The 25804-nt window shown below is 36.9% G+C and overlaps 1 protein-coding gene and 1 long non-coding RNA gene across 3 annotated transcripts in view; one reads left to right on the top strand and one right to left on the bottom strand.

Moving 5' to 3' along the window:
- The first annotated feature begins 48 nt into the window (after positions 1-48).
- LOC122478845 lies at positions 49-19830 on the top strand. Its single transcript, XR_006296174.1, has 2 exons — positions 49-188; positions 19618-19830. It is a non-coding gene; the product is annotated as an uncharacterized LOC122478845 (long non-coding RNA).
- The window catches only part of GNRHR (gonadotropin releasing hormone receptor), a 21723-nt gene continuing 12791 nt past the window's right edge, over positions 16873-25804 (bottom strand). Inside the window, exons 2-3 of one of the 2 annotated variants that reach the window (XM_043572569.1) lie at positions 19562-19781; positions 16873-17123 (exon numbers count right to left, since the gene is read on the bottom strand). In XM_043572569.1, coding sequence (XP_043428504.1) covers positions 16879-17123; positions 19562-19781 — 465 coding nt within the window. In that variant the 3' untranslated portion in view covers positions 16873-16878. The remainder of the gene's footprint in view (positions 17124-19561; positions 19782-25804) is intronic. The other variant, XM_043572570.1, reaches the window with a different exon arrangement.

Here is a 25804-nt window from a genome sequence, read left to right as displayed (position 1 = left end):
GAGGGGGCGGGGCCGGGAGCGTGCCGCCTAGCTGAGCCTTCCCGTCAACCCCAGGGACGTCCTGGTTTCCGGTTTGGGTGTGGCCGCCAGGAAGAGGCTAGGCTTTGCTGCAGGTGGGTGTAGTGAAAGGTTCCGCTGCGACTGAGGATTCTGCAGTTCCAAATGAGCTGAAACACTGAAGATATGAGGTAACCTTGGCTCTGTAGCAAGGCACAGAGATTCCAGTGGCTAGCGAAGTGATAGCTTTAAAAGATTGAAAGTTTGTAGTAAGTAGTTCCAGATTTTCAGGATTTCTGGAATTCCATTTTAAGACGTTATACTTTTAACAAATAATTTTGAGCTTCTGCTACAAGCCAGGCACGTTAACTGATTTAATGGAGTCGTGATTTTTTTTCTTTTTTTTTTTTTCAACGTTTATTTATTTTTGGGACAGAGAGAGACAGAGCATGAACAGGGGAGGGGCAGAGAGAGAGGGAGACACAGAATCGGAAACAGGCTCCAGGCTCTGAGCCATCAGCCCAGAGCCTGACGCGGGGCTCGAACTCACAGACCGCGAGATCGTGACCTGGCTGAAGTCGGACGCTCAACCGACTGCGCCACCCAGGCGCCCCTGGAGTCGTGATTTTAAGAGCAATGAATGACATGGTCATCCAGTTTGCCTCCACTTTATGAGTGAGGGAAAGGAGATTGCAGACGGCATGAGTGACTTGGTCAAGGTCACAGACTGTCAAGATAAAGTACTAGAACACATGTCTAAGTACTTCTAATCCTTTTTCATTTGGTTCCCCTTTCACCTTTCTTAGAAAACAAGAATTAGTAGGACTCAGCATTAGGTAGGATTTGTCTTTCATTGTAAATAAACGGAATATTTGAAGAAGTAGCTAGAGGATTTTAAAAGTTAACATATACTTTGACTTTATATCATTTTCTGTGATGTATGATACTTTTACTTAATTAGAATTTCTTCCTCTCTAGTGTGGACAGAGGATTCAGGCAAAACTGCATTATCCTTTGTGCCTCTTTAGTCTCATTTCAAAATTTAACATTTCCAAATACCTGGAAATTCATACTACTCACCTATGGCATCATTCAAGTTTCTTAATCCAGTTGTGTACCTTTTCTACACAATCATTAAAAGGAACTTGGTCTACCTCTCATTCTTTCAAGGTTCTACTCTAGTAACTAAGTTTAGTACTATGTTTATGGTAAATTGTTATACAGAAAAAGAAAATGAATAGCCTGAATTTCATCTGCAATCCACATTTCTTTACATTTTAATATCCCTTAAGTTGGAATGTTGGAAGTCAAAGAGCTATGTCCTGTTTAAGGAGATTATAGGGAATGCATTACACTGCTTTCTGGCTCTCCTGAAAACAATGGGCTAGTATCTAGTTAATGTGTATTTAGGGGTTGGGTCCTGCCTGTGCTCAAGAATTCCTTAGACAATGTTAGCTATGGAATATCTTGTCTTGTTCTCCACCTGTTTTCAGCATCTGCTCTTCTGTAGTCTTGGGAATGCCTTGTAGTTTTTGTTTTTGTTTTTGTTTTTGTTTTGCATGCTTTCTATATGTTCTAACTGGCAGGTAGCCACTGACATATTGCACAATGTTTTCTTTATAATGTATGCCTAATAAATACAGGAGCTTGAGAGCAGCTTGGGGAGTCTTTCCTTAGCCTCCCTCTCACCTCTCTTGAATTGCTTGGCGTCTTGAGTAAACGTTTCTGCCACCCTTGGCATTGCTGGACAAAGCCAAAAGCTGAACCCACAGTGGAATGTAATTTTTCCTTTTTCATCAATACAGAAAATAATGGTAAATTTGAGATCATCTTAGATATGGCGAAATACAGTGTGAATTGTTTCAAATATATAGCAAATACCCCTATTTAACAGAATTTAATATATTGTCACATTTGCAAAATAGGAGAAAACTGGAAAATCACTAGACTTTTGACATTGAAACTTTTTTGCCAAAAGAAAGTGGAACAATATATTTAGGATGCTCAAGGGTAAAATATGGACTAAAGATTTTATATCCAGCAAAAGCAACTCTCACGTACAAAGTGTATAAACTAATATCAACACTTGATATTGTATCAGTATTTGATGAGACTATCGTTGTCATGAACGCTTCCTGAAGAATTACTAGAGAATGAGCATCAGACAACCAAAATGAGTAGGGAAACATCAACCTAAGGATTGGCTCACGTTCTTCACAGGAAATCATAATCTGTTATATGCCTTAGCTTTTGTGTTCCTTCTAGTTTATTCTTTTTTTTCTTTTATAATGTTGATACAATATTACTGACTATACTCATTATGCTGTACTGTTCATCTCTGTGACATATTAATTTTATAACTGGAAGTTTGTACCTCTTAATTCCCTTCACCCATTCTATGCATCCCACTTACCCCACTTCCTGTTTTTTCTTTATTATTAATTCTCCTGAGGTCTGGCACCCCATTTGTGAGTTTTTCTCCATTTTTGTTGAGGTAATTGACAAAATTGTAAGATACTTAAAGTGTACAATGTGATGATTTGATATTAATAAAAATTGTGAACGGATGCCTGCCATGGAGTTGAGTTTTTCTAATTCTGAATCATATTGTTCTTTCCTACTTTGTATCTTTTTTGTTTAGTTAGCTTAAAAATAGTAACTTACAAGGGCACCTGCAGGTCATGATCTCAAGGTCACAATCCCAGGGTTGTGAGATGGAGCCCCATAGGGGCTCTGTGCTGGGCATGGAACCTGCTTGGGGTATTCTCCCTCTCCCTCACCTCCCCCTCAAAAAAATTAAAAATAGTAACTTACACGTTCTGATCTATTTTTGTGGTACATCTTTCAGATATGTTTTCATTATATATAATGATGATGTTATGCTCCTTATTCTCTTTTTAAATAATAGTTTTATATAGTATTTGAACTTGATACTTTTTTGTTGTTGATTTTTATGTGAAATTATTATCCTGAACTTTTAGTATGAGGCAGGCTTCCTCGTCCAAGAAGCCTAAATCCATCAGTAAAAAAAAAAAAAAAACCCTGTATTTCAAGAAAGTCAGTTTTTTGGTTCATTGCAAGGAAGGAGTCCACATTACAGAACTATGGGATGCCTCACCAAACAAAGGAGAATATATATTTATTATAGGAATTTGGGGAAGTGTGGAGTTTAGGAGAAATTAAAGAAGTATTTTGTAGGCTCAAAAGAAAGTGAGGCTGTTTGTAAAGGTGTCTAAATTAGGTCTGGACTCCATCATAGATTCCAGGTGCTATTTTCTTGAAAATTGCAGCTAACATAGATGTGTCATGTATCCACATAACTGTTTTCTGAAGTTCTGTCCTAGGGTTGAAAGTAGAGCATGCTTCTCTGTTAAGTGATTTAGATCATCACCAAGAGTAGGATATTTTAATCTTAATGCATTGATTTCAAAGAACAAGGTTTTTGACACTCTGATTTTAGAGAAAAGGATGCTTTGTGAGTAAAAAATGTGGCATTGGGGCGCCTGGGTGGCGTAGTCGGTTAAGCGTCCGACTTCAGCCAGGTCACGATCTCGCGGCCCATGAGTTCGAGCCCCGCGTCAGGCTCTGGGCTGATGGCTCGGAGCCTGGAGCCTGTTTCCGTTTCTGTGTCTCCCTCTCTCTCTGCCCCTCGCCCGTTCATGCTCTGTCTCTCTCTGTCCCAAAAATAAATAAACGTTGAAAAAAAAATTAAAAAAAAAAAAAGAGCCAGTTTCTTGGTTTAAAAAAAAAAAAATGTGGCATTAACTAAAGTTGGAAATTTTTGTGACACTTTGCAGCATGTTTTTGAGAAAAATATTATCTTCTGTTAATTTTACAGCTTACTTTATTTGTGTCTATTATCTATATCTGATGAATAGCAAGGCAGATTTTTACTTTCTTAGTCCAAGTTTATCTTTTCTTTCTCACAGCTTTCAGTAAAACTTTTCTAACTTCAAAGAGCTCTCTTTTCTGTGAAATGTTAAAAAAAATATGGTGGTTTCAGTTCTGTGATTTCCTGGCTCACTTCCCTTCTCAACTTTGATCTGTCAAAGACCCACTGTCTCTTTCCTTTATTTCTGTTGTTCATGTGGCACATATATATTCATATATGTATGTATGAATGCATAGTTATATTCCAAAGGTGTAGCACAATAATTTTATTTTAAATATTTATTTTGGTGTAATATTAGAAATTTAAAATTAGAAAAGTTGCAAAGGTAAGACAGAGAATTTTTGTGTACACTTTACTCAGCTTCCCCTAAAGATAACATCCTCCATAACCGTGATACATTTGTCAAAGAAATTAATATTGGTACAATACTATTATATAACTATATATTTTGATTTCACCAGTTTTTCACAAATGTCACTTGTTTTCAGTTCTGGATCCAATCCATGATACAACAATGCATTTAAAAGCTCCCCATCTTGATCATTATATAGGTGTACATTGTAATGAATATCTTCCTGAAAACTTAATGCCAATTGGCTTTCTGTAAATCAAATAGTTCACATCATAAATGGTAAAGATAACAGCTATGTTGTGTTTTATAATTACAGCGCTTATTTACATGCACTTTTTCACCTTATGGTCCTAAGTTATTGAATATTAGCAAAGGAAAGATACTTAATAGTCATATACATGCACAGCCTTATAGTTTTTCCAAGGATGACTCAAAATGGTTAAATGTCTTGAATCAATTCACGTCATTGGAGGTGAAGGGTCAAGACTAGAACCTAATTTTATTTCTCATTTAGTATTTTCCTAATATATTATGCCAAGATTCCCAAAATTGGAACAGTTGTTTCATGATTATCAGAAAGAATAGGAAGTACTCAGTCCCTGGATCAGGTCTCCATGAACATAGTTGGAAAGCAGCCAACCTCCTGAATTCTGAGGCAAGCTTCCTTGCCCAAAGGTGTTGCAGTAACATTTGAACTGGCTCAAAGGTAACTATACAGAAGAACCCAGAGGAATTCCTTTGTGAAGGAAATAAGCCTTTTCAAAATGTGAATAATTATTCTCTTAAATGCTCTATGAGTTAGGATATGTGCATATCAGGTTTTCCTGAAATATTTTAAAAATATTGCCTACAGAGCAGTAGACAAATCATAGATTAACAGCTGAAATATAATTTTGCAAGACTCTTTTCTTGTTTGATTTAACTACTTATGCAATAGTGACTGGAAATAAAATGTAATAAGTGATGCTCCTAAGTTTAACCTTCTGCTATTATTGATAGAAAACAGATGACAAACCTAAAAATCCCTAAGTGGGGCTCCACATCCTTGTGGCTTTCTAGACAATATACTGTAAACACATCAGGTTCCGTCCAAATTGGAGGATAAAGGCACCTCCATAAAAAGCCCTTTTGTGAAAGAAGACATTCAGAGCCCTATTCCAGAGATCCAAATTCAACCACAGTCACTGTTCACCATCAGACACAGTTGCTTCCTGAACTATGTTGTCACATTTACACCTTTTCTTCTTGACTGAAACATTGTCAGATCCTCCTCCTTCTCATCTTTGACTTGTTTTCCATCTTTGATTTGATAGCTAGAAACTTTAGCCCTGCAGCTATCAAACTTCACACACATCAGAATTACCTGACTTGCTAATTAAGGCACAGATTGTTGGACCCCACAATTTCTGCTTCGGTATGCCTGGGCAGGGCCTGAGAATTTACATTTCTAACAAGTTCCCTGATGATGTGTGTGCTGCCAGACTTATGACCACATTTTGCACTGCTCTACCCTGCTTCCTCTAACTCCTGCTTTCCACATGTGTGTGTAGGCAAACACACACACACACACACACACACACACACACACACCCCCTTACAAGGTAGGGAAGATAGACAAACCAAGAATCCCTAGTTCTGAGTCCATATATATATTAGGTAGAAGAGAAGGAACACAAAATGAAACTGAGAAAGAACAGTGAATAAGATAGGAAGAAAACCAGGGAGGCATGGTTTCAAAGAACTAAGAAGAGTGTCTCAGCTAGGAAGTTAATAGGTGTAGGATTTCATCACTGTCCACTTCCACTCAAGATGTTGGGCTTTCTCCTCAAGTTCTTAAAAAATTACCCCTTTTCCCTTTCAAGGGAATTAAAAATGTACTAGACTGATGAAAAGTGGAATTTCCACACAGAATCGTTATTCAGATGGGGGCTCAGCACTGCTTTAGTACAGTGACTATTTTCTTTTTTATTATGATGATTATTATTTTTTAATTTACATCCAAGTTAGTTAGCATACAGTGCAATAATGATTTCAGGAGTAGAATCCAATGATTCATCCTCTACGTATAACACCCAGTGTTCATCCCAACAAGTATCCTCCTTAATGCTCCTTGCCCATTTAGCACATCCCCCCTACCCACAACCCCAGCCAGTGCCCTCACTTTTCTCTATACTTAAGAGTCTTTTATGTTTTGACCCCTCTCTGCTTTTATATTATTTTTTTCTTCCCTTCCCTTATGTTCATCAGTTTTGTATCTTAAATTCCACATATAAGTGAAATCATATGATATTTGTCTTTCTCTGACTGACTTATTTTGTTTAGCATAATACCCTTTAGTTTCATCCATGTTGTTGCAGATGTCAAGATTTCATTGTTTTTGATTGCTGAGTAATACTCCATTGTGTGTGTGTGTGTATGTATGTGTATATATATATATACATGTATGTATATGTATGTGTATGTGTATATATATACATGTATATATGTATGTGTGTGTGTATATATATATATATATATACATATATATATATATATATACACACACACACACACCACATCTTTTTTATCCATTCATCTGTCAATGAATATTTGGGCTCTTTCCATATCTTGGCTATTGTCAATAGTACTGCTATAAACATTGGGGTGCATGTGCCCCTTCAAAACAGCACACCTGCATCCTTTGGTTAAATACCTAGTAGTGCAATTGCTGGGTCATAGGGTAGTTCTGTTTTTAATTTTTTTCAGGAACCTCAGTACTGTTTTCCAGAGTGGCTGCGCCAGTTGGCATTACCATCTGCAGTGCAAAAGGGATCCTCTTTCTCTGCATCCTTGCCAGCATCTGTCATTGCCCGAGTTGTTAATTTTAGCCATTCTGACTGGTGTGAGGTGGTATTTTATTGTGGTTTTGATTTGTATTTCCCTGATGGTGAGGATGTCGAGCATTTCTTCATGTGTCTGTTAGCCATCTGGATGTCTTCTTTGGAAAAGTGTCTATTCATGTCTTTCGCCCATTTCTTCACTGGATTATTTGTTTTTGGGTTGTTGAGTTTGGTAAGTTCTTCATAGATTTTGGATACTAACCCTTTATCTGATAGGTCGTTTGCAAATATCTTTTTCCATTCTGTCAGTTGCCTTTTAGTTTTGCTGATTGTTTCCTTTGCTGTGCAGAAGATTTTTATCTTGTTGAGGTCACAATAGTTCATTATTGCTTTTGTTTCTCTTGCCTCTGAAGACATGTTGAGTAAGAAGTTGTTGTGGCTGAGGTCAAAGAGGTTTTTGCCTCCTTTCTCCTCAAGGATTTTGATGGCTTCCTGCCTTACGTTAAGGTCTTTCATCCATTTTGAGTTTATTTTTGTATGGTGTAGGAAAATGGTCCAGGTTCATTCTTCTGCATGTCACTATCCAGTTTTCCCAACACGATTTGCTGAAGAGACTGTCTTTATCTATGGAATAAAGTTATTGGATATTGGATATTCTTTCCTGCTTTGTCGAAGATTAGTTGGCCGTACGTATGTGGGTCCATTTCTGGGTTCTCTATTCTGTTCCATTGATCTGAGTGTCTGTTTTTGTGCCAGTATCCTACTGTCTTGATGATTACAGCTTTGTAATACATCTTCAAGTCCAGGATTGTGATGCCTCCAGCTTTGGTTTTCTTTTTCAGGATTGCTTTGGCTATTCGAGGTCTTTTCTGGTTCCATACAAATTTTAGGATTATTTGTTCTAGTTCTGTGAAGAATGCTGGTGTTATTTTGATAGGGAGTGCATTAAATATGTAGATTGCTTTGGTAGTATTGATATTTTAACACTATTTGTTCTTCCAATCCATGAGCATAGAATATTCTTCCATTTTTTGTGTCTTTAACTTCTTTCATAAGCTTTCTGTAGTTTTCAGTGTATAGATTTTTCACCTCTTTGGTTAGGTTTAGTCCTAAGTATTTTTGGTTTTTGGTGCAATTATAATGGGATGGATTCCTTGATTTCTCTTTCTGCTGCTTCATTATTGGTGTATAGGAATGCAACCGATTTCTGTGCATTGATTTTAGATCCTGTGACTAGGATAAATTCATGGATCAGTTCTAGCAGTTTTTTGGTGGAATCTTTTGGGTTTTCCATATAGAGTATCTTGCCATCCATGAAGAGTGAGTTTGACTTCCTCCTTGCCGATTTGGATGCCTTCTATTCCTTTGTGTTGTCTGATTGCTGAGGCTAGGAATTCCAATACTATGTTGAATAACAGTGGCAAGAGTGGACATCACAGTTGTGTTCCTGACTTTAGGGGGGAATCTCACAGTTTTTTCCCATTGAGGATGATATTAGCAGTGGGTCTTTCATATATGGCTTTTATGATCTTGAGGTATGATCCTTCTATCTCTACTTTCCTGAGGTTTTTTTTTTTTTTTTTTTTTTATCAAGGAAGGATGCTGTATTTTGTCAAATGTTTTCTCTGTATCTATTGAGAGGATCATGTGGTTCTTGTCCTTTCTTTTATTATCACATTGATTGATTTGTGGATATTGAACCAGCCCTGCATCTAAGGTATAAATCCCAGTTGATCATGGTGAATAACTTTTTAAAAGTTTTTTTTTTAACATTTTTATTTATTTTTGAGAGACAGAGAGAGACAGCATGAGTGGGGGAGGGGCAGAAAGAGAGGGAGACACAGAACCTGAAGCAGGCTCCAGGCTCTGCAAGGTCAGCACAGAGCCTGACGTGGAGCTCAAAGCCACCAACCGCAAGATTATGACCTGAGCTGAAGTCAGACACTTACCTGACTGAGCCGCCCAGGCTCCCCATAGTGAATAATTCTTTTAATGTATTGTTGCCTCCAGTTGGCTAGTATCTTGTTGAGAATTTTTGAATCCATGTTCATAGGGAAATTAGTCTGTAGTTTTCCTTTTTAGTGTGGTCCTTGTCTGGTATTGGAATCAAGATAATGCTGGCTTCATAGAATAAGTTTGGAAGTTTTCCTTCCATTTCTATTTTTTGGAACATCTTTAAAAGAATAGGTGTTAACTCTTCTTTAAATGTTTGGTAGAATTCCCCTGAAAAGCCATCCAGCCCTGGACTCTTGTTTGTTGGGAGATTTTTGATTACTAATTCAATTTCTTTACTAATTATGGGTCTGTTCAAATTTTCTATTTCTTCCTGTTTCAATTTGGTAATTTATATGTTTCTGGGAATTTGTCCATTTCTCCCAGATTGCCTGATTTGTTGGCGTATAATTGCTCATACTATTCTCTTATTATTGTTTGTATTTCTGCAGTGTTGATTGTGATCTCTCCCTTTCATTCTTGATTTTATTTATTTGGGTCCTTTCTTTTTCTTTCTGATCAAACTGGCGAGGGGCTTATCAATTTTGTTAATTCTTTCAAAGAACCAGCTCCTGGTTTCGTTGATGTGTTCTACTGTTTTTTTGATTTCGCTAGCATTGATTTCTGCTCTAATCTTTATAATTTCCCATCTTCTGCTGGTTTTATCTTCCCTTCCTCATCTCTTCTAAAATCTTTATTTTAAAATCTAGATTGTCTTATAGAAGCATGGCTACCCCAGCTTTCTTTTGGCTACCATTAGCATGATAGATGGTTCTCCATCCCCTTACTTTCAATCTGAGGATGTCTTTGGGTCTCAAATGGGTCTCTTGTAAATAGCATATAGATTGATCTTGGTTTTTTGTTTGTTTGTTTGTTTGTTTGTTTTGTTTTGTTTTTAATCCAATCTGATACCCTATGTCTTTTGATTGAGCATTTAGTCCATTGACATTTAGAGTGAATACTGGATGATATATTGTGTTGCCTGTAGAGTTGGAGTTCCTTGCAGTCTTCTCTGGCCCTTCCTAGTCTTTGTTGCTTTTGGTGTTTTTTGCTTTTTTTTTTTTTTTTTTTTCATCTTTTCTCCCCTCAGAAAGTCCCCCTTAATTTTCTTGCAGGGATTTTTCAGTGGTCATGAACTCCTTTAGTTTTTGTTTGTCTGGGAAGCTCTTTATCTCTCTTATTTTGAATGACAGTGTTACTGGATAAAGAATTTTTGGCTGCATGTTTTTCTGATTCAGCATGTTGAATATATCCTGCCACTCCTTTCTGGCCTGCCAAGTTTCTGTGAATAGGTCTCCTGCAAACCTGATCTGTGTTCCTTATAGGTTAAGGAATTTGCTGCTCTCATAATTCTTTCCTTATCCGTGTATTTTGTGAATTTGACTATGATATGCCTTGTTGATGGTCAGTTTTTGTTGACTCTAATGGGAGTTCTCTGTGCTTCTTGGATTTTGATGTATGTGTCTTTCCCCAGGTTAGGAAAGTTTTACAATATGATTTGCTTACATAAACCTTCTACCCCTTTTCTCTCTCTTCATGTTCTGGGACCCCTATGATTTAAATATTATTCCTTTTTAGTGAGTCACTAAGTTCTCTAATTCTTATATCATGGTCTTTTGCCTTAAATTCCCTCTTTTTTTCTGATTCATTTTTCTCGTAAGTTTGTCCTCTATATCACTGATTCACTACTCTGTTTCATCCATTCTTGCTGCACTGGTATCCATTCAAGGTTGCCTCTCAGTTATAGCACTTTTAATTTCTTCCTGACTAGATTTTACTTCTTTTATCTCTGCAGAAAGGGAATCTATGCTTTTTTTCAACCCCAGCTAGTATTCTTACTATGATTCTAAATTCTAGTCCAGACATCTTGCTTATATCTGTTCCTGTTCTTTCTCTTGGGGTGAATTCCTTCATTCAGGGATTATGGTAAATCACAACACAAAACTGGCAGCAGGTTTCACTGCACCCTAGCGTCTTTGTTCCAATACCAGCAAACGTGAATATGTGCTCGGACCTTTGCTTGTGATGTGGCTGTACAGCCTCTACCAAATGCTTCTCTAGCAGGGGAACTGCTTCTTCCTGTGTGGCCTGTGGACCCCTCGATGTTGCTGCCTGTTCCTGGGGATTCACCCTTCCCACCATAGCACACCAGGTATTAAGCTGTGGACTCAATACTGATTGCTCTCTCCTCTTTATAGCGTCCAAATGGTATTGAAACCCTCTCCTTTCTCCTTTCTCCCTTTCTTCACTTGTGGGTGTTTCCACTCTTTCCCTTCTCTTCAGCTACTTTCAGGGGGAATGTTTTTCCTGTACTCTCCCCCCTTTCTGTGACCTCTCTCCATAAAAACAGCTCCCTACCCTCTGTGGCTTCTCTCTCCCCCAGTTCACCTCTCTGTGCCATGTACGTGTCGAGTTCACTTGTGGTTCAAGTTGTACAGACTGTTGTGTTAATCCTCAGATCACTTTTCTAGGTGTGCAAAATGGTTGGTGCCAATCTAGTTGCATTTCAGGAATGAGCGAAGCAGAGAACTTCCATGCCGCTCTGCCATCTTGGCCCCTCCAGTGACAGTTTTCATGAATGATCAAGGGATGATGTGCAGCTATCAGAAAATGAAAGGACATCACTTGATAATGATAAGAAAAATGGGGGTGCCTGGGAGGCTCAATCGGTTGAGTGTTTGACTTTGGCTGCAGTCATGATCTCATGGTTTGTGCATTTGAGCCTTGTGTTGGGCTCTGTGCTGAGGCTTGAAGCCTAGAGTCTGCTTCAGATTCTCTGTCTCCCTCTCTCTTTGCCCCTCTCCAATTCTGTCTCTCTCTCTCTTTCTCAAAAATAAATAAATATTAGAAAAGTGATAAGAAAAACATCCAGGGCCTGAGGAGGGAACAGAATAAGTAAGGAATTTGGAGCTAAGTTTTATTAGCTTTATGGGAAATATGCTTCAGATTGCCACATACTTAGTTATTAATTTATTTGACAATTATTTTCTGGATCTGAAGTATTTTCTGAATTTGAAAACTTTCTGAAAATTTCTTACCCAATGAAATGAATTATAAAAACAAATAAAAAATAGGGACCAAGAGTTCCCAAGAAAGTAAATAATTGGGCGGAAGCCACCCTGTACTTCTATTGAAGATTCCAACTAGTAGAGTTTAAAATGTTTGGATTTAGATTGTGAAAAACAATAAAATCTGTTCTTTCTCCTTAGGGCTACAGTTACTATGCAATTACTATGCTCCAATAGCTGTATTTAGTCTTTAATGCTTTGTATTAAATTATGTGATATTTAAATTTTATTGTATATATAGTTTCAGTTTTATTTTACTAGTGGAATTTACTGCAGTTTTCTGACCTCCACATTTCCCTTCTGCTCTCAGGAGAGAGACAGGAGATAGAGAGGCAGAGAGAGAATGAACTTCATTCTTTATTTTTGTTATTGGGTAGCTAAACATTCGGAGAAATGAGCCCTGCTTCCCTAAAATGAAACATACCCTTAAGGTGTTTAAGGTAATCCCCCTCTCCTTTGCTCATGGTTGGGTTAGAACTGGTCATGTGTTACAGTTCTAGCCAATTTAAACAAACATTTTTTTAATGTTTATTCATTTTTGAAAGACAGAGAGAGATAGAGCACAAGCAGGGGTGGGGCGGAGAGAGAGGGGGACACAGAATCTGAAGCAGGCTCCAGGTTCTGAGCTGTCAGCACAGAGCCCGACACGGGGCTCAAACTCACGAACCGCGAGATCATGACCTGAGCCGAAGTCAGACATTCAACCGACTAAGCCACCCAGGTGCACTACAGTTCTAGCCAATTTAACAAGAAGTTGCTGAAAGTTCTGGGAAGGAAAGATGCTCGGTGAGAAGCCATGCTTTCTTTCTGACTTGGAGGCTTAGAATGGTGACAACTAACTTCTAATCATGAAAGTAAAGCCTAGTGGAAGCAGAGAAAATAACTCAAAGCTCTGAATTCACTAATTCTACATGCTTACCTATGAACATCCTGTAATATGAGATGAAAACATGTCACTTCTGGTCTGACGTTTCTTATCACAGCAGAAAGCATTCTGACTGAAATAGTGATATGTAAAATTCATACAAACACACATATAACATTTATGATTTTTCTTCTCATTGCAAAGGCTATCTATGTTCATTTGGGAAGTTTGGAATTACAGGAATTCACGAGAAAGATGATTTAAAAAAATCACTCAGATAAATATATCAATACATGTATTCTTCTATTGTTTCTACACATGCATTCTACACATTCTACACATGCATCAGTAGAGAGCCTAATGTGGGGGCTCAAACTCACAAACCATGAGATCATGACCTGAGCTGAAGTCAGATGCTTTAACCAACTGAGCCACCCAGGCGCCCCTAAATAAATTAATTTTAATTAGAGATTAAAGTCAACCTTACTCTTTTATTTAGTTTCCTATGGACACAATTTATACTAAGTAGACAAGCTCAAGGAGTTGGTTCAACATTTGAAAGTAGGCTAAAGGTAAAATAGGTGAAATTCTAAATGTATTTTAACAGATAATATAATTGTGATACCCACTCCTCTTCCAGTATTTTTTTTTTCTTTCTTAGCTGTTATAGCTCTGTTTCTTAGGCTGAAATTGAATTAGTGCAGTCTTTTTTTTTTTCAATTCATTGTTATTCATTTATGTAATTTCTTTAGTAAATTGAATTGCAAGAGGAAACCCAAATTGTAGCCAGGAGGAGACAACCAACATAGAATCTTAATTATCTGATATAGTGGATTCATTCTACAGAATATATCCTCTTTTCTTTTTTTTTTTTTTTTTACAAGGACTCCTCATCTTTTATGATGATTGGAGATAGAATATATAACTAAAATATCAAATGTTGAATATTCTCTGTTGAATGGTATGTCTTTAATTTAAAGCCCCATTTACCTTTTATAGCTGTACATTTTGTTTTAATGTTTGTTTATTTTTGATTGAAAGACAGAGTGCGAGCATGGGAGGTGAGATAGAGAGGGAGACATGAAATCAGAAGCAGTCTCCAGGCTCTGAGCTGTCAGCACAGAGCCTGACACAGGGCTTGAACCCATGGACTGTGAGATCATGACCTGAGCCAAAGTTGGACACTTACCTGACTGAGCCACCCAAGTGCCCTGGGCTATAAATTTTAATTTAAATCCATATTCATATTATAATTTATGGGCCACAATATTTGTATAATTTACTTCCTTCTGCAAAGTTTTTCATTACGTATTGAGCCTTGAGAGATTTCTAAGTCTCAAATGGTAAGTAACCAAATTGAAACAATCCAGTTCAATATTAACATTACTATGCATGCATATAAACAAATGAATATGTTCTGAGACACTTTTATCATAATAAACTTCCTTATACAAAATCAATGAGGAATTCTTAATCTTTTTTGTCACATGAGTTCCTTTGGCTGTCTGGTTTGGCCTAGATAGCCCTTTCAGGATAATGTTTTTAAATTCATAAAATAATATAAACAGAAATAAAAGCAGTTGTACTGAAATACAGTTCTGTGCATGGACCATAGGTTAAAGACCCCTGCACCAAATTTTGAATAGCCCTTTAGCTAATGTATCAAAAAATGCCTGAGAACATATCTAAATAGAACAGTTTCTTAAACATCTAAGAGCGAAGCTAACATGTGTTCATTAAACACATGTCTAATAAAGCCCTTAAATTATATTGTGTATATATGTGTTGTTTTTGCCTTTAAATCTGGAAGTAAGAATTGTTATCAATTTAGGAATAAGTATATTATAAAGATTAAAGGAGAAGATTGGTTTTATTGTAACTTACAGATATTATTGTGTCATCTAGTAGAACCATAAAATCTTGGTGTCAATATACATGCCTTAAAAGTTAACCTTGAGTATTTTAGCATGTTACAAATTTTGAGCCTTGCCCGATTCAACTGTAGAGTTGGTACATGGATTGATTAATTAAAGGTATGGGCTTAGTAAAAAAGAAGATATGAATGAAGGAATAGAAGGAAGGATGTCAATGGTAACAAACAGGATCAGTTGAAGTGGAATTAGAAAATAATGTGTGATTGGACACACACACACACACACACACACACCTACACTGAAAAGTATGTGTGAGCAGAAGAGCAAAATAAGTAAAGACCGTTGTTAGTCTAATTAGTAATTTACTTTCCACAATTTCACATGCCCTGGAAATTTTGAAATTACATTTCATCTTTGAGTGGCACTAAATATCTCATATGAATGTAATGGTATTTTACCTATTTTTTTAAAAGTTTATTTATTTTGGGAGAGAGAGAGAGCGCGCGCGCTCACATGACCAGGGGAGATTAAGAGAGAGAGGGAAAGAATCCCAAATAGGCTCTGCACTGTTAGTGGGGAGCCTGATGCGGGGCTTCATCCTACAAACCAGGAGATAATGACCTGAGCCAAGATCAAGAGTTGAGTGCTTAACCAACTGAGCCACCCAGGGGCCCCTATTTTACCTATTTTTTAAAAAGAAATTAAATGATCACTGAATTACTTTAAAGTCGCTTATAAGCTTTTCTCATAATGTATATTAGAGTCTCATAATTTTTATCCTTTTCCTTCTTTAATGGAACGTAGAAATAGGCCTGAATAAAAAGAGGTATTGTGCCCACATATTTTGAAAATGATACCACTTAATGTGAATATCAGTAGGTGTTAGTTACACAGAGTTTTTCTTTATCTATTTTCAATACTTTGTTGGCTCCGTTGACTTGTATATATTGAAACTGTAATTTTCAGTGTTCCTCTGCTGTATCAAATATCTTTTCACTTCTGCATTTGTTTTATTATTTATTTTTCTTAGTGACTTGTGGATTATAGATTCAGTAAAATCAGAAAATAGAAAAAAATCTCTCCTATTAAAACAGAGGGCATATTATGTATAAGACATGATCAGTATAGGTCTCATCTTGATTGTATTTAAAAACAGTGTTATATTAGTTTATAATTGTATTTATAAATACAATTAAATTTATTTATTACAATCAAGATAAATACATCTTGATTGTATTTAAAAACAGTGTTATATTAGTACAGTTAATTACCACAAACTCCACTGATTATGCAGCCTAGAGGAATGTTCTAACCCCTGTCCAAATATGAATCCTTCTACACTTGCTGTTTCTATGAAGGCACTTCATGCTGTCTCAAGATTGGGATGAAGGAGAGCTACTTGTAAGTCTTGTCAGGTGGTTGGAATGGATGGTGGGTTGGTTGCTGAATAATTCAAACTTCAGATGCTTTTGGAATCAAAGAAAAAATTAGATCCATTGCACTTTGTTTTTAACCAGAGGAGGGAAGATTGATCTTATGGGCAGGGGAAATACTCTGTCTGTGCTTTGCATATTATTGTAGTGTAAGATATAATTGCTGCTAAGCCCTTGGAATAAAACTCTCAAAGGCATGCCTAGGTTAAGACTGTGTTGTGGTTTCTGAGCCTTACTTTTTGGAATCTCTTTGCTTAGGCCATGGCTCTTTTAAAAATTTACACATTATTAGACAGGGAGAAAATGATAATAAATCTATATAACATAGGAGTTCAGAAAGGGCAGAAATTAGTTCAGTTTATGATTATGAGGTAATATTTTATTTTTCTTGAATTTTCTTTTTCTTTGTATTTTTTCCTTTATATTTGAATTTCTGATAATGTGATTTCTAAAAGAATAAGAATGTTAACATTAAACTCTGCTTTGTTTTTATATAAAAACGCTGCAACCTTTGTGTTTATTATTCTCATTTGATGAAATTCACTACCATGCTCTTTTTCACATGACTTCCTGCGTATTCTACCAATTACAGAGAGAAATATCCATATATAAGTGGATCAAAGCATGGATTTAAAAGAGCAAAAAGAAAGAAGAAGTGATTTACTGGATCTGACACCCTATTTAACATTTCAGGATCAAACCAGTACCAAATTCCTAGGACATAGTAGGGAGTCCAGCAGACAGTAAATGAAGTGGCAAATGCAACTGTCATCTTTAGGGTCCTCAGCCGAGCTCTTGGTATATTGTTCTTAGATTGATTCAGTTGTAATTCTGTGAGATAGAGAAAAAAGTAGGTGTTTAAAGACCAGTTTTATTACAAAACCAAAATGGACAAAAAAGGAAGAGAGAATCACTAATTCAAACTAATTACTGGAATAAGAACACATTTCCAATATTTTTAATAACGGTAATTTGTTTGAAAAGGATGTTAATGTTCCAGGTTTTCCACTGTTATGTCACATAATGAATAGAAAAGATTAAAGATGACAGTGCTCTTAAAAATAAGTTTCCATCAGGGGCACCTGGGTGGCTCAGTCGGTTAAGTGTCTAACTTTGGCTCAGGTCATGATCTCACCGTTTGTGAGTTCAAGCCCCGCATTGGGTTCTGTGCTGACAGCTCGGAGCCTGGAGCCTGCTTCGGATTCTGTGTCTCCTCTCTCTGCCCCTTCCCAACTTGTGCTATGTCTCTCAAAAAATAAAATAAATGTAAAAAAAAATTTTTTTTAAGTAAGTTTCCACCAAACTAATTTGGATTTGAAGCATGAAAGTACTCAAACTCTTAAAATATAAATTTAAAATAATATAAAGTTGAGCTGAATTGAATTATCTGTTCACACAGAATTATACTTACTGAAATATCTCTGACAGTAAGGATAATGAGGATCACGCATGGATGAAAGTGTGTTGTCCAAAATTGTCTTTCTCAACCATGTTCTATGATATTCAAAACAATTTCACTTTTCATACCAATGCATCACTTAAAGTTCGCAGGTGTGTGTGCGTGTGTGCATGGTATATGTGGTGTGTGTGTGTGGGGGGGTGTATGTTGCCTGTGTGTGTGGTATATATGTGCTTACTGTATGGTGTGTGTGTGTTTTGTGTGTCTGGTGTGTGTGATACGTGTGGTGTCTGTGTGAAGTTTGCAACTTCTTGTTCATTGATCACAAAAGAGTGGAAATATGGAAGAAAACATTTATGTGCATGATGTTTTAATTATAAAATCAATTTTAACTAGAAATGTTAAAGTCGATAGTTTATTGAGTACAGATTGGTTATAGATTTTTGTCATACAAACGTAATTACCATTTACTCTGTACCTTGCTATGGACCGTGTTCTTTTCATACATTATTTCATTTAATCTTCAGTATATGTAAACTTTAATGACATAAGTAATAAAAAAATCAGTAGGGATAAATACTTTAACACAAAAAAATCTTGGCTTAGCACGGGGGCTAGATTTGAAAAAATATTGATCCTCCTATAACATACTGTATTTCTCCCTCTTTTGAAATATCATCACATTTCATTATTGGTTTACTGTTTTACTATCTTTTCTGCTAGATGGTGGACTCCAGGAAAGTGGAATAGTTTACTGGCCTGTTTTATTCACCATGGTATCCACATCTATCACCATTTCTAGCAATATTGAGTAGTTAATACATACTGGTTGAGTAAATAAAAGATTAAGTAACTAAATCTATGTTAATAATATTTAACTATTGCCCTTTGCCTCTGCTGTTTTCTTTTTCTGCTTCCGCCTACCTCACGTTTCTTCAGATTCAGCCCTATTTGGGATCTATCTTCTTATTCTCTATGCGTCCTTCTTAGATATCCCTTATAGAACTGAATTTCTCTAGGATAAGATTTTGAAGGCAAATTGTTTTTGCAGTATACTTTTTAATAAGAATCAAATATCATTTTGTGCTGGGAACTGCCCAAGTTTCTATTATAGAGCATCACCATAATTATTTCCTTTAGAAAAAAATCTGCTGAGAGTAATCACACTACAGTAATTAAGATGATTTTCCTATTAAGTTGTACCAGGTATAACTTATGCATTATGCCACTGATAACATGTCTTTTGGATGTTATGATGACATAGCCATGTTTACTTTGCAAATTCATAAATTTTAGTTTTTGGGAAAGTACCAGATTACTGAAGCAAAAAAGGCACAACCACAGCTGTGGAAATTCAGATAAAAGTGTCAGTTACAACAGTATTTCACACACCAATGTACACACACACACACACACACACACAACACAAGCCCAGTTATGTTGTGTGGAATAGGGGATTTGAATATGAAACAGAACGGCTGAACTTTAGCGAGTCTCTTGGCTACCATTTAACGAGGTATACTTTGCAATATTATAGAAATCAGGTGTTTGGTATGGTGTTATAGTGGCCCAGCAGGAGCAATTTGCCAATGCTTACACTGGGTAAAATAAAGTAGTTGTTCTTTCATTCTTAATTTCATGGTACAAATTTAGAACATTGGGAGATACCAAATGACCTCATCTGTAAATTAGGGATAGTAAAAGTATAATAAAAGTATTACCTCATTGGGTGAGTGTGAATAGTAACTGAGCTAATGTATGTAAACTGCTTAGAACAGTGCCTGGCCCATAGTGCATATCACTCTGCTTTGAATATTGCTGTTTGAAACCTGTTTGCCCACAATTAACATTGAGTCTAAGGAATACATACTGTGGGGATCTTGATGAAGGACCTGTGTCAGGGTGAAGATGATTTTTGCATTGCAGATTAACATGATGAGAAGAGGGATGATGAAGAGGCAGCTGAAGGTGAAAAAGTTATAAAAGGCCTGATGCCACCATTGTGGAAAACTGCAGTGTGTGACACATTGAGAGAAACCATCTGTCTGCCCAGAGCTGTCTGCTAAGTGGATCATCCGGAAGATGTATAACTGTATGAGAAAAGAAAACAATTAAAAGATGGTGTTACTTTCTTTCAAACAGTATTTGCATGTTTTCTTGAAAGGTTTTTCTTCTGTATTCTCCAGGTCTTCTAACACGTTGTTGCCCAAAGCAATGACTAAGCTCCTTGATGTAATCCTTTTGTCACTTCAATGAGAAGCTGTAAAGTGGATCTTTACTTAAAATATGTGTGGGTAATGTGAATGGATCTATAGGATTTTGGATTTTTTGGAAACTATTTCAACCTAGCAGAATGATCAGCAACCAGGGATTTAAACATTGTTGTATTTCAATTTCAGTTGCAATTATGCTGAGTAAACCTTTTGGAAGTGATTTTGTCCATCATAACTGTAGCAGCTAAAGCTGTATCTAGCAGTTAGAATGTGCTCCCCAAATACATACTTAAATTTTATTTTTTGAAACAGAAAACCCCATTCAAATGGTCAAAGACATGAATAGACCATTTACAAAAGATGTAACAGTGGCCCTTAAACACGTGAAAAGATGTTCAACCTCACTTGTGTGAAGAAAAATGCCTATTAAGGCTACAGTGACATGGCATTTTTCACTATAAGGATTGGCAAAAATTAAAAATAACATACTTTCATGGGCAAGTTGTAAGAAAATATAGACTCTCCCACATTGTTAGTAGGAATGCAAATTGGCACAACCACTAGGGAGAAGAATTTAGCAATAGCTAGCATAACTATATCTGAATTTACCTTTGACCCAGCAATCTGAATCCAGGATTTTACCCTGAAGATACACTCCCACCTCTGTTATATGAAAATACATAGGCAGAAAGTTATTCATTGATGCATTGTTTGTAATTGAAAAAACATTAAAAATAACAAATACCAATTCATGGAACAGTAGTTGAATAAACTGTGGTGGACCACACAACAGAGTGCTATACAGCTGCAAAAAAAGAGTAAGGAAAATCTCTGTATATTTATGTGCATGTGTGTGTGTGTATTTATTTTCTAGCTCTGTCTTCTGGGAGCCTAGGAAAAATGATATCCCAGTAGCAATAAGCACATCCAGCACTCTAGTACCCAGATCTTGTTTTCTAAATACCATTCTCTACCAAGAGGAACCACAGAGTTCATTGGAGAGGTGAGTGAGCCCAAGGGTGACAAGCAAACTTCAATATGTGCTTGGAATAGTTTGTGCCAAAAAGCCAAGAAGTACTAAAAGAATAATGGAGCATGTCAAAAAGAGCTCTGGAGCCAGCTTGAAAGTACTCCCATTAGTCAAATCTGGGACAGTGTAAGCATTGAAAACAAAACCAAAAATAAATAAACCAAAAAACCCACAAAACAACAACAACAAAAATCCTGATAAAAGGAATGATTAACAATAAAATGAAGAATCCATGAATTCTTGCTGATAGTAATTAAAAAAGAATGACTACAAATAAATGGGGAGGGGGAAAAAGCTCTTTGTTACTGTAGAAAGCCAAATAATGTATAAGGAATAATGAAAGTAGTGATTACCAAATGGTAATAATAAGTGATTCAGGCAAGCATCATCAATGGATGGTAAAAACATGGATGAAATTTGAAGAAAGCAGGGTATTAACATCATCTTGAAGTATTTACCTGCAAGACAGCTTTTCTTATAAAGAGTAAAATTAATAACTTTACAGTAGATAACCAAATAATTAAATTAACATAGCCAATAATGGGACCAACTGACAACATCTGCTTCCTTATATAATGCATTGACAGGTACTAACCATCACTTCTTTGCTATCTTGGATTATAACCTTGGATTCTTTTTTGTTAAAAGGAACATTTTTGGGACAGTTGCTCAGGTATGAATAAGTTCTATAGATTAGAATAGTATTTTTTCAGTGTTAATTTCCTGATTTTTGTTTGATACTTGTACTGTGGGTATGTGCCAGAAAAAACAAAACAAAACAAAACAAAAAAAAAAAAAACCAACACTGAAGTATCAAAAGGGACATCATATCTGAATTTACTTTTAAACAATTTAGAAAAAAATTATAGGAAACAAAGCAAATAAGTAATGTAGTAAAATGTTAATATTTGGGGAAACTGAGGGAAAGATATTCCAGAAAACTGTATGATTCTTGCAACCTTTCTCTAAGTGTGAAATTATTTTGTTGTTTTTGAAACACAAATGAATCAACCATTTAAGAAACGTTGCAAAGATGACAGAGTAGTAGGGGGACCCTATGCTTGCCTCATTCCTTGAACACAGCCAGATAAATATAAAATCATTCTGAACACGCAAGTAATTGGTCTGAGGACTGAGAGACAATCTGCACATCTAGAGGGAGAAAAATGGCCACATAGTGGAAGATAGGAACTGTGGAGAGTTGTTGGGGCAGAAATGAATTGTAGGTGCTGTAGAGGGGAGGGAGCCCTGATCACAGAGAGAGGGGAGAGAGAGAAAGCAGCATACAGGGGATTGCACAAGAAAAACACTTCCCCAAAAGCATTCACTGGGAAAATGAAAGGGGCTGATTATTGTAAGTTTTTACAAGCAGCAGAACTCAAAGTCTGAAGTTTTAGAAGTCTGCACCATTGCTGGAATCATGCCTGGCAGGCTTAGCGATGCACCTGTGGGGAAGGAGGACAGAGGCCCAGGAGCAGACAGTGTGCTCTGAGGATCCTTTGGGTTGCACTGAAAAAGACATTTCCCCTTATTGGAGTGTATTTGGGAGAGATGGCTTTGCCTCTCAGAGGACAAAAGAAATGGTGGCACCATTGAGAGGTCCCATTAATTAGTATAGCAGCAGAGGCACCTGCTGAGGACAGCTAACCTGGAAGTCAGTTTTTGGCTGTGTTTTATCATAAACTCTGAGCCCCTGCATGGTTGTGTGACTTCTTTTCTGGGAAAAACTGGCACCAACCACAGTGCAGTGAGAACTTTCCCTAAAAGGTCAGTGCATGTCCCTAAAATTTGGAGTTTGGAAACCCAGCCACATGCCTGAGCTAAAACACAGGAGCACTGAACCAGATAGCTCAGACACAGACAAGGTAAAGGCAGGGTTCTGATGGAAGCCTGGAACACAAGAGTAGAGATTGTTCACACTTATGTGAGGGCTTGCTGAAAAGAGATATGTGTGAACTCCCCTTTCCTGGGACAAGAAAGTGAGGTGGCACCATTTTCACCCACCCATCAGCACAGACAGATTTCAGTGAGCAACACAGCACTCCCAGTGGAGGCTGAAGCTGCTTATATCAAGCCTTGCCCCACTGTGCCCTGCAGGTGCACCTCTACTAGGGCAAGTCAGCCTGAGAACCAGTGCAGCAGGCCCCTCCCCCAGAAGACCAGCACAAGCCCCTCACCCTCCATATGCACCAAGTCTACTGACCATAGAGTGATGCAACGCTTTAGCTCTAGGGGGAACAGGATCTTGGCTTTTCTAACAAGCAGACCAAAACCAACTGGTTAAAACTTGCCACATCAGGATAAGGTCCAAACACTCCTCACTGCAGGTAAGAAGAAACTCTGCAGAGGACTGATCTGAGGGGAAAAAGCAGCCAAGACACTACAGCAGGGTGCACACAGCATACACCAAAAAAACTTTCTGAAGTGCCAGGCCCTGGACAGTATATAACCTCTTCTTAATATAGCCATTATATTCAGAGGCAGGAAACGTAACGGTCTTTCTTAACAATAGAAGACAGAGATCTAGGCAAATGCTAAGATGGGAAAGTTCATCCCAAAAGAAAGAACAAGAAGAGGTCGCAGCCAGGGATCTAACCAAAACAGATGTAAGTAATATGCCTGAACTAGAATTTAAAACAACAATCATAAGGATACTACCTCAGCTTGAGAAAAGTATAGAAGACACTAGGGATTCCCTTATTGCAGAGATGAAAGAATTAAAACCAGTCAAGCTGAAATAAAAAATGTTGTAACTGAGATGCAAAACTGATCAGTGTAATGACAACAAGGATGGAAGAAGCTAAGGAAAGAATAAGTGATATAGAAGATGAAATTAGGGAAAATAATGAAGTTGAAAAGAAGCAGGAGAGAAAAATATTGGATCATGAATGTAGACTTAGGGAACTCAGTGACTCCATAAAGCATAATAATATTTGTATCATAGGAGTCCTAGAAGAAGGAGGGGAAAAGGGGCAGAGGGTTTATTTGAGTAAATTATAGCTGAAAACTTCCCTAATCTGGGGAAGAAAACAGACATTGAAATCCAGAAGGCATAGAGAACCCCCATCAAAATCAACAAAAGGAGGGGCGCCTGGGTGGCGCAGTCGGTTAAGCGTCCGACTTCAGCCAGGTCACGATCTTGCCGTCCGTGAGTTCGAGCCCCGCGTCAGGCTCTGGGCTGATGGCTCAGAGCCTGGAGCCTACTTCCGATTCTGTGTCTCCCTCTCTCTCTGCCCCTCCCCCGTTCATGCTCTGTCTCTCTCTGTCCCAAAAATAAATAAACGTTGAAAAAAAAATTAAAAAAAAAAATCAACAAAAGGAGGCCAACAGTAAAACATAGTAGTAAACTTTGCAAAATACACAGATAAGGAAATAATCCTGAAAGTAGGAAGGGAAAAAAATCATTAACCTACAAGGGAAGACAAATAAGTTTTGCAGCAGATCTCTCCACAGAAACTTGGCAGGCCAGAGGGAGTGGCATGATATAGTCAATGTGCCAAATGGGAAAAATATTCAGCCATCAGTGCATTATCCAACAAGACTGTCATTCAGAATAGGAGGAATGATAAAGAATTTCCTAGACAAACAAAAACTAAGAGTTTGTGATCACTAAACCAACCCTGCGAGAAATATTAAAGGGGACTCTTTGAGTGGGAAAGAAAGACCAATAACACCAAACATTAGAAGGAACAGAGAAAATCTCCAGAAACAATGACTTTACAGGTAATACAATGGCACTAAATTCATATCTATCAATTAATCACTCTGAATGTAAAAATGACTAAATGCCCCAATCAAAAGACATATGGTAACAGAATGGATAAAAAAATAAGACCCATTGCTGTGCTGCCTACAAGAGGCTCATTTTAGACCTAAAAACACCTGCAGGTTGAAATTGAGAGGATGGAGAATAATTTATCATGCTAATGGACATCAAAAGAAAGTCAGAGTAGCCATACTTATATCAGACAAACTAGATTTTAAACCAAAGATTGTAACAAGTGATGAAGAAGGACACTAAATCGTAAGTAAAGGATCTATCCAACCAGAAGATCTAAGAATAATATCTAAGAATATATCTAATAAGATCTAAATATTTATACTCCCAATTTGGGAGAACCCAAAGATATAAATCAATTAATAACAAACATAAAGAAATTCATTGATAATAATACAGTAATAGGAAGGGGCTTTAAACAGCCCGTTTACAGCAATGGACAGATCATCTAAGCAGATCAACAAGGGAAAAATGGCTTTGATGACACACTAGACCAGATGGACTTAACAGATACATTCAGAACATTTCATCCTAACATAGCAGAATATTCACCTTTTTGAGTTCACATGGAACATTGTACAGAATACATCACATACTGGGTCACAAATCAGGCCTTAACAAGTACAAAAAGACTGAGTTCATACCATGCATATTTGAAGACCACAATGCTATGAAACTTGAAGTCAGCCACAAGAAAAAATCTGGAAAGACCACAAATACATGGAGATTAAAGAATATCCTACTAAAGAACAAATGGGTTAACTAAGAAATGAAAGAAGAAATAAAACAAATATATGGAGAAAAATGATAATGAAAATATGACAGTTCAAAATCTTTGGGATGTAGCAAAGGTAGTCAAAAGAGAGAAGTGTATCCCAATACAGGCCTACCTTAAAAAGCAAGAAAAGTTTCAAATACACAAGCTAACCTTACACCTAAAGGAGCTAGAAAAGGAACAGCAAATAAAGTCTAAAGCCAAAAAAGGAAGGGAAATAATAAAGCTTAGAGCAGAAATAAATGATGTGGAAACAAACAAAAACAGCAGAAGAGATCAATGAAACTAAGAGCTGGTTCTTTGAATAAATTAATAAA

The sequence above is a fragment of the Prionailurus bengalensis genome, chromosome B1 (assembly GCF_016509475.1).
Source record: "Prionailurus bengalensis isolate Pbe53 chromosome B1, Fcat_Pben_1.1_paternal_pri, whole genome shotgun sequence".
In the NCBI taxonomy this organism is placed as follows: Eukaryota; Metazoa; Chordata; class Mammalia; order Carnivora; family Felidae; genus Prionailurus; species Prionailurus bengalensis.
The sequence above is the reverse complement of the archived record's forward strand: the minus strand, read 5'-3'. Positions and strand labels throughout refer to the sequence as shown.